The sequence below is a fragment of the Hevea brasiliensis genome, chromosome 3, assembly GCF_030052815.1.
Source record: "Hevea brasiliensis isolate MT/VB/25A 57/8 chromosome 3, ASM3005281v1, whole genome shotgun sequence".
NCBI lineage: Eukaryota > Viridiplantae > Streptophyta > Magnoliopsida > Malpighiales > Euphorbiaceae > Hevea > Hevea brasiliensis.
In genome coordinates this window covers 19,701,060-19,711,065 of record NC_079495.1, presented here as the reverse complement: position 1 = coordinate 19,711,065, position 10,006 = coordinate 19,701,060, and the positions used below count along the sequence as shown (strand labels likewise).

The window sequence follows — 10,006 nt, the reverse complement described above, 5'->3', positions numbered from 1 at the left end:
CTTGGTGAAAAGGATTTAAAATTATAAAATGCTAAAAAATATGAATAGCTAAAATTACAAGGACTAAAAAAAATATAAATATTCATGACTAAAACAAATTGACTAATGTTTTCTTTAATAAAAGGACTAAAGATTTTGATTTTATAAAATATAAGGACGTTTTAATTTGGTGTTAGAAAAATAAATACTATATAATTAATTTTTGCAAACCATAGAGACTTATGATAATTTACTTTTATTATTATTATTATTATAAAAGTGAGTATAGGCTAAAAAAAAAAAGGATTGAAAACACCACTTGCTTCATGTACCAGCCAAGTGGAGCGTAAAAAAGACAAGTAATCATAAGATATTAAAATTAGTCAGTTAATCTGCATAAAAATTTGCTTTTTAAAAGATATGAATCTCTCAATCCAAAGCAAGCAACTGTCTCATAAAAATCCCGAGGCCTTTTTTTTTTGGCAGTAATCACAAGAGACTACATATTGTTAAAAGGATCATCAGTGCCGTTAATAAGGTTAAGCTACCATCAAGAATTATCACACTCTAATAAAATATATATTACAATTTATTGTATTTAAATATTCTTAATAAATAAGTGTTCTTCTAATACCTTTTTTGTTTTCAATTACTTACATAAAATTTGAAATAAAAGAATCTGCTGGTTTGTTCTTTGTTCACAAATAATATCAAATATTTGTCTATAAAAATAAATAAACATAGCAAATGCTCAACAAATCTACAAAAGTCAATTTATAATTGAACTTAACTTGAATTATGAACTTGAACACTATGATGGCAAAAGGAAGGTTGAAGTTTAAGATAAAGAAACACTCACCCACTAATGGATTTAGTAATGTAGTTCACTCTCTGTTTTTGGCAAGCAAACCAAACATGCTTGAGGATTTAGAAGCCACAGGACAACAGGGGTTTCATTCCAAATATCCACCAACTAAATCTGAATTCATTATTATAACTGCTGCTAAAAGTAGCATTATTATAACCTAAACATTTCAATAAATGTGAAACCATTACATGCCCTATGCTTGTTCAATTTAAAGCAAAGATAACTTCAGATTCAATAGAGGGTCAAACACTCAAGTGCCTACAATGGCCCAGTTCTTAGTGCATGGTCTAAATCAGAAATCAGATCATTGACGTCTTCTATCCCCACAGAGATACGAACAAGATCTTCAGTGAGACCTCTGGCCTCTCGCAATGCCACTGGTATACTTGCATGGGACATAAAGCAGGGCATGCTTATAAGAGACTTGACACTCCCTACAAAATAGACAATGAGGCAGTAAGGAAGCAAACTCATCCAAGCCTAGGAACCAAAATATCAGTTCTCAAATACCCACTTATTGCATGACAATTATGATGATATATATATATATATATATATATATATATATATATATAGGATAAGATAAAAGCACTACCATTGTATTGATTTAGTATTCGTTAATAACGAATTTCATAAATTTAGTTACACTGTTATATCTCATGAATTTCACACACATATATATACTGGTTCAACTGCATGCTTTACATTAAGTGTAAGATTCAAAGGTTCACAATTTTAGCAGTAAAGAGACACATAAAGGTTTTAATGAAATCAAAGATCAACTTATTTGTATATGCAAGTCAAATAAAAAAAAAAAAATTTATTTGTATATATTATTTTCAATTAATATATATTAGGAATATTAAGGGTGGCTTTGGTGTAATGGTAAAGTTACTCCAATTGTGATCTACAAGTCATGGGTTCGAGCAATAGAAACATCCAATCTGCAAAAACTGGAGTAAGGCTGCATACACCAACCCCTTTAGACCCACAAGTGTGGGATGCATCGTGCACTGGCTACCTTTTTTTTATATATTTTAGGAGCATCAGTACTTCAACACAAGGAATGTTTCTTTTCTAGTGCATAGTCTTTGAGCAGAGAGGATGATTACCAAAACTGACAGTTATACTGAAGAACTTGGTAGTCTCAACAATGTGCTTTGAGAGTGCCAGTGATCCTGTTGTAAAGCTAAGTACAGAGCCTGCCCCCTTTGCCTACAGGAGAGAAACAAAGTGTTTCTAATCCAAGTGAGATATCAAACAGCAGTACATCTCAAAAATCTATCCCATGGCGTTACCTGAGAATAGTGCAAATCATGTCCAGGATGACTAGGAAGACCAGCATAATTAACTTTCTTTATTTGTGGATGTGATGCAAGAAACTCAGCAATCTTCTGTGCATTGTCCTGCCAAAGACACAAAAGTGCAAATTTAATATTTCAAGTGTCCATCACAAACTCCAGTTACTGTAAAAACACCATATTAAGGAGAAGTTGGGAGGTAGGAAGCAAAGATAATAATAAATAAGAGAAATGAAAGAAATGTTTCAATATCCTTCAATGAGATTAATCATCATAAAAAGAAAATTCAATTTCTTTTTAAAAAAAAATTGCTGAGAAGTCTACAACTTTACTGTAAATCAGTAGAGAACCACGTATATATAGCAAAAAAAATTATAATATCTCCAATTATGATTGATTGCTACTGTCATAAGCCAGACCATATAAAAAGAAACAACAGCAAGCAGAGGAAACCCTGTACAGAACCTCTAACTCTTCCTAATATTATTGGCCATGTCCAGATTCTAGATAAACTGATAAAGTTTAAACCATACTAACACCAGCAACTAAGATGATCATTCTTCCCTTGTCTCCAAGTTTTTATAGAAGCTTGCAAATTCATAGTGCAGGCGGTTGTTTAAGGTTTGATTACTGAACAAATTTGACATCATTTTATCATTGCTGTTTAAGTCAAAATGGACTTTACAAACAAGAAATTTTTGAGCAATAAAACTAATTAGATGCAAGAAATAAAAAGAATACAAAATTATCTACTTCAAAGTGGTTCTGAATTAGCACCTGTTGTTTCTCAACACGTAAGGCCATGGTCTTGATACCACGTAAACACATCCAACAGTCAAATGGTGCTAAACCAGAGCCTTCTGAATTTTGAAGGAAATACAAATCTCTTGCCAAGCTACAAAACATAGGAGATCAACCCATGTGGAGGAGGGGAAAGAAACAGACTTCAGAAAAAAAATATATATATAAAGTAAAAAAATAAAAAAAAAACCACAAATTCATGGTAAAGGACTAGATTCTATAGGTATTTAATTCCACTAGCCATGGTTAATAAGAAAGGTAAAGATCTTAACAAGAAACTTTTTAGAGCAACACAGATTACACTACTGTTGCATCTTTAGATGATGTATATTGAATTTAACACGCAGAAGTATGCCATAACATCATTGCAACAAAGGCACAGTGATTAGCTAAAAACTGAGAACAAAAAAGGAAATTATAAAAGGAATACAGAATGCACCCATTATATCTGCAATAAAAATACATAAAAAAATAGAGCTACAACCTTTCCCCTTTTACTGCAAGCACACCTGCCATGACATCACTATGCCCTCCTATGAATTTAGTAGCTGCGTTCATCACTATGTCTGCAAGCAGCATTAATTTATCAAAATTAAGAGGACAAAAACAGTATTTCAGCTCTTAAAAGCATATTGTTCATACCTGCCCCGAGTTCCAATGGCTGTGACAATACAGAGGACATAATACTATTATCTACCAAGACAAGAGCACCATGGGTGTGAGCCATTTCTGCAATTTTCTGAAAAATTTGACAAAAAGATCAGAAAACTAATAGAAATAAACACTAAAAAAGATGAAAATGGAATTCAGTTATCAAGTACTTATCCCTTTCGCAGATCCACTAATTTTTTTATAAAAATCAAAACTAAAAATAAACCTAAGAAATAATTGTTAACAAATAAATTTCATATAAGAAAGCAAGTCCTCTTACACGAATATCAGAAATTTGCTGACGGGGGTTGGTTGGGCTCTCTAGCCACACAAGCTTTGTCCAGGGGCCAATTGCAGATGCAACCTCATCTAGATTAGTTGTATTTACCCGTCTGAGCATTGTTGAGCAAAATCATTTAAGAATTTAATTGCAGCAAAAACATTGATGAAAAGAAGAGGGGAAAAACCATACTAACTTGACCACAATTCCAGATTTTGGGGTTATTTGTGACAGCAACCTATCAGAACCACCATACAGGTCATCCCCAGCAACAATTTCCTCACCTAAGACAAAAATTTCACCAGTTACAAGATATTCCTTGGAAACCTAGGAGATGTGTCAAATACATCTAAAAGAACTTGTAGACATGGTAATGAGAAAAGGCCAAGCCAATACAAATTACCTCTCTCCTGTGCACAAAAGTAGCAATAAACAACAGAAAAATACATGCAATGAATACACTTATGTGTCAGCATATATTACAAAACTTTATTTTATTTTATTTTATTATTTTGTATGAGCTTCAAACCAAAAATTAGTTTATCACAGATAAAATTCAAAGAGCTAAATAATTTATAGTCCTGCCCTTTGAATTATCCTCCAATAGATACTATAAAATGCAAACAAATCCTTATTGTGTCAAATTGTCACTTCATTGTTCTACCAATATATCCCTGTCAGTTCTTTGCACTACAAATTCAAAATCTAGATGACCACTTGATTTTGAAAGACAAAATAAAAAGGTGCCAGTGTGTGTGTACCAGTTCCAACAAGATGAGTGACAGCAGCCAAAGCAGCCATTCCACTTGTGAAGCAAAATGCTCGATATGCTTTATCTAGCTTTGCCAAGAGGCTAAGAAATGAGAATACAAACACAATTAAGATTCCAAAGAAAAACGTAACAGGGTAAACAAAATCAAATAAATCCATTTGAAGATAGTGAAAATTGCTTTAGCAGCATTACTTGCACAAAAAGCAAAACACACCTTTCCAAAGCAGCTCTGGTGGGATTTCCACTTCTGGTATAATCATATGGGCCATATTCTAATGCCGATGTCTGAAATGCAGCTCAAAGACACACTCAGATGAAAACCCACAATGGAGCTATCATGCTAAGCATGCATAATGCCTCCAAGAATAACAGAAAGTAGACCATAAATGACAAAGGCCTACTGTGTACATGCACACACACAGAGATAGAAGAAAAAGGTGGACCCTGTCCTACAGCAACAACAACAACAGCAGCATATATCTAACAACCCACCAACTTCTCCAAACTTCTTGAACACATGTCAAAAATTTTAACATGCTAGCTATATGGTGATATTGTAAATTGTGTTTACAAATCCTATTATCCTCATTTTATCATTACATTTTCTCACTTTTTCAAACTCCTAATGCAAATAAACAAATAAAAAATTGAATGAAACTCCAGTACTTGACAACTTGAACAGGCCTATTATCATCATTTATCCTTAATTTTCTCACTTTTTCAAACTCCTAATGCAAATGTACAAGTAAAATCCAAATCCAGTATTTGACAACTCAAACGGACCTCAAGCCCTCAACCCCAAGAGATTTAGATGAAATTGGCCCTAACTGAGCCAACAATTGTTTTTACAACAGGAAAAGCTGCATATACAGAATAAATTTACCTAATATTTGAAATTCAAGCAGTCTATGTAATTAAGCTAATTCTCTCAGTGTGCATTATTATAATGCATTCTACACATTATTTTGAGGGGAAAGGAGTAATAAATAAGTGAGATAGCGTGAAAAGATATTGTTGCAGTAATCAAGTTATAGATAAACCTAGTAACTTTTCTGATCTTAAAGAAGGTTTCTTATTTTAAATTTTTCTTTAAAACAAATTTGAAAAAGAAAAAAGAGATCTGAGGGAGAGAAGAAGAATAAGATCATGAAGACTATGATCATATGACAACGATTCCGTGCAAAGTTACATGTTAGAAGCACAGTATTTGAGAGCTGAGATAATCTTTCCTGATGTATTACAGTGTGAGTGTGTGTGTGCCTGTATGTATGCCAGCGTATATCAACAAAAGTATACTCCAATTAATAATTGAAAACTTCTCCATTGTACATCAAATTCTTAAAAAAAAAAAAAAGAGTTAGGGTGTTGGGGGGGGGGGTTGTTGTGGGTGGGCCGAGAGGAGGAGAGGACGGAATATGAATGCCAAATATCATTTTAGTTGCCTTTACTTAGTTAGAGCCTTGACAAGCATTCTCGTTCAAGTCTTTTTATTTTGTTTCTTTTAATTTTATAAGTGGGGTGTTTTCACTTCATGCATTGAGCTACAACTCAAAAATATGGAAAGATATTAGAGTATCAAGGTAAGACTAACTACCAAGATCCTGATGTAAGGACAAACTTAAAAATACAGCAGTAGGAAAAAAAATGAGCAAATGAGGAAAATCAGAATCAAATATATGTATATGCATCCAAATCAACATGAATAATCTCCTTGCAAAAAAGAAAGAATAGATTACACAGAGAAGACACTTAATATTTATTTGAAAAATTGGAGAATATTAACACTTCAACCAAATGTTAAACATCATCCATGTCAGCTTAATTTTCAGCAAACAAGCATCAATATTAATCATCAAAGAGAAACAAATTTCCTAGTCTTTTCATTCAAAATATTCATCAAGAAACCCATCAATCCTAAATAAAAATCATTGCTTCAGTGACTCTACAAAAGCAAAATCAAAAAAGCTCTATTGTCCTCTAAAGCAGCTATCAACAATTAAACTCCCTCCATCTCCATCCTTAAAATCCAATAAAAAATTGTCGCTTCTAAGTAATTTTCACTTGTGGTCCAAACAAGCATTTATCAGCCTCAGCATGGTTCATTTTTTATTTCCTGATCATTTTGAACATGAAATGGGCAAAATTTTTCAACATTACCTGCTTAAATGTAGCTGTTTGGTAAAGCGGTGTACTCGTTGCACCATAAGGATCAAAGTTACTCTCAAAGTTCATCAGCATTGTAGAAATGCTAGGTTCCCTAATCTCCATTTCTGCCAAATAGGGAAAATATTAGTAATCATAATCACCAAAGGAAACATAGATTTTAATTACATGAACAGCATGATAATACAAACCATTTAGGCACTCTGCTACACCATCAACCAAAGCTGAAGTGCTCACATCCATTTGTTTGTTTGCTGAGCAATTCAACACAAATTTTTTTGCTAATGTTAAATTCTTCCCCGCTGAATAAAATTCCTTCCTCACCCACAAATTTTTTGGGAAATTCCCACATGTGGGTACCTATACAGAGAACCAAGAATTAGACAAACATATTAAATCCTTGATTTGGTTCACAAAAAATAAAAGCAGAAGAAAAGAACCTGATGTTAAATCCTTCACCCTTTCTTACTTTTATATGGTCCCAAGAATATTTCTTTTGTCACAAAACAGATAAATTGTAGAAAAACCAAAAAAGGAAAAAAAAAATTCCATCATGCCTGAATCTGTGTTTTTCATGGACTGCGCTCTATCTTTTCATTTAAAGGGGCATAATCCTAAATTCAACAATGAAAATTAATAATATTATAAAGCAACATCAAAATCCTTCGTCTAGACCTTTTTAATTTTGGACAATTAAACAAAACCAAGAAATTTTATCAACATCCCAAATGGATTATGACTTTTGCATCTGAAATGTCGGGTGGAAATGACATGTAACAATTTGAAGCCCCACAAAGGACATGGCGCCATGGCACCTGGAATTCTACTGAAGCTTCTCAATGGGATGAATAAAGGGGCGAAACCCACGACTGAGCATGAACTCGCTTCTGCAGGTGACTGATATAGTCCCAGCTGATCTTATGAGAAAATCTAACGCCCAAACACAGATTCTACATTAAAATCTCTAATTCTTCGCACTCAATCTATGTCAGTCTTTACTCTGAGCAAGATGACTTTGTTCTTTGCAATAAAATGCAATTAGGCCAGTTAATATATGTCGATAGATTGGACCTAGGATCTCCGGTTCCAGTTGTTAAATGGGTCTTAGAAAAAAAGGGGAGAGAGATGAACAAAATCCCAATTCAAAGGTTTTAGGTTACAGGAGAGGTTCTTGGGGAACAGGGCAAAATGGGAAAAATGGGGTCTTGTCTCCGACGGTTTTGAAGCCAGTTCCTTTGGATTTTGATCAGTGTACGCCGGCGAAACACCGGGAAAGCTGCCGCAAACCAGCGTCTCCATTGATAAAAGGGAGAATGGCAAACATGGAAGTGCAAGCGCGGGAATTAGACGTTCATATTTGGCGGTGATCTGCTTCCTAAAATGTTATACTAAAGGAGAGTGCCATTTCAGGCGTCAAAAGTTAAATCTCTAAATTTTTCAATTTTAAAAAAATTAATTTAATTATTCAAAATTAAAATATTTAAATAAAATATTAACAAATACAAATGTTTGAAATTAATCTACCCATAAACCTTATTTTTAACCGAGCGACTACTATGATGAGCAGAAAATTTTTTTTCTCAACTATATGATACTTGAAATTGTCATGTAAATTAAGTATCAGACGGTATTAACAGAAATAAATGTAAAAAATAAAATAAAATAAAATAATAATAATAAAATAAATAACAGGGGGCAATCTTTCTCGGAGAAGCCATTAAAATATAGAGTAGCAAGAGAGGGAGAGGGAGATAGACAGAGAGACCTGAAACTCTCTGAGTAAAGAATTGCAATTATTGTTTGCTGGCACAGTAGTAATTGAGCTCCTAACACCCAACATTTTGAACAAAAATCTCTCTCTTTCTCTGTAGATTTTCTCTCGAAAATTATAGAAATACAAAGTGAAACATTCCAAGGAAGAGTAAATAAATAAACACAAGTACCAAACTTTCCTCAAAAAAGGGAGCTAAAGACTCCGAAAACAAAATCAAGAATCCAGAATTCTAGTATCTTACGCGGTCTTTAACAGAAAATCAACATCTACACTTTATCGGAGTGAAAGCAGTGTAAAATTCCACCTGCATCAGAACAATTTTTTTCTTTTTTTTTTTTAGTTTTTGTTTACCCAATTACAATTTATCGAAATTTCTCTTCCTTTGCCGAAATTGACCTATTACATTTATGTTTACGCAGTTTTAATTATTAAGTTTAAAAGTATGTTTATTTTAAAAATCAAAAATAAATATATATATAAATATATATACAAATTAAAAAAAAAAAAAAAAAAAAAAAAATTAAAATTAAATAAAAAAAATAAAAAAAAAAAAAATAAAAATATTTTTTTTTTTTTTGTTTTTTAAAAAAAAATAAAATTGTTTTTTTATAAAAAAATTTTTTTTTCTAATAATAAAATAAATAAAAACAGATAAATTCTTTATAATATATATAATTTAATTATTTATTTTTTTTTTTTTTTTTATTTACTGCTTTGATGAAAAAAAACTTTTTTTTTTTATATAAAAATATATAAAAAAAAAAAACAAAAAATTACTTAGTCCGCTCCCAGCAACGCTACAAAAATTTGCATCACTCATTTTTAAATTACAAATTAAATTATTAAAAATATAATAAATAATATTTTTACTTAATCCAATTATTACTCTTTAAAATATTTTTTAAAATAGAAATATTAAAATTTAAATTTCATACTAGAAAAAAAAAATTCACCATTTAATTATTAGGCAATTATTGAATCCGTATACTCTTTTATGTAAGTAATTAATTCATAAATTAATATAATAATATTAATAAATTATAATTTATTGATATTAGATTTTTTTAAAAAATTATGTAATCTTAAAATTAAATTTTAATCGAAATTGTATATACATTACGATGAACATTTGTTAAAATATAACTCAGACGATCAAGACTCATTCCCTTAATTTTTTTTTTTTAACTTATTCACTTTAATTAAAATGTTCGATTCACATAAGATAAAAATAAATATAAAGTGTGAATAAGAAAGTTATAGTGCAAATGATTGTTTTCAGTTTTTTTTTAATAAAATTTAAAAATCAAATCTTATAGATATTGATAAATATATTTATAATTGATTTTTATTTTATTATAATAATTATTTTTATTTTTAATTAGCATTATTTTTTATTTTTAAAATTTCCACTTTTTGT

At 31.1% G+C, this 10,006-nt stretch overlaps 1 protein-coding gene across 3 annotated transcripts; it reads right to left on the bottom strand.

Moving 5' to 3' along the window:
* Positions 1–944: 944 nt before the first annotated feature.
* Positions 945–8,721, bottom strand: LOC110659368 (cystathionine beta-lyase, chloroplastic). 3 transcript variants are annotated; one of them, XM_058143929.1, is made up of 13 exons: positions 8,581–8,721; positions 7,007–7,175; positions 6,810–6,922; positions 4,867–4,937; positions 4,642–4,733; positions 4,077–4,164; positions 3,881–3,992; positions 3,592–3,688; positions 3,434–3,515; positions 2,926–3,043; positions 2,146–2,253; positions 1,960–2,062; positions 945–1,281 (listed from the first exon to the last, which is right to left on the bottom strand). In XM_058143929.1, exons 1-13 carry the CDS (start codon positions 8,653–8,655, stop codon positions 1,106–1,108), a joined length of 1,404 nt encoding a protein of 467 aa, XP_057999912.1. In that variant the 5' UTR covers positions 8,656–8,721; the 3' UTR covers positions 945–1,105. The 3 variants fall into 3 exon arrangements, with proteins under 3 accessions (XP_057999912.1, XP_021672977.2, XP_057999913.1); XM_021817285.2 differs by lacking the exon at positions 8,581–8,721 and adding an exon at positions 7,256–8,203; XM_058143930.1 differs by lacking the exon at positions 8,581–8,721 and adding an exon at positions 7,631–8,203.
* Between the last annotated feature and the right edge of the window lie 1,285 nt (positions 8,722–10,006).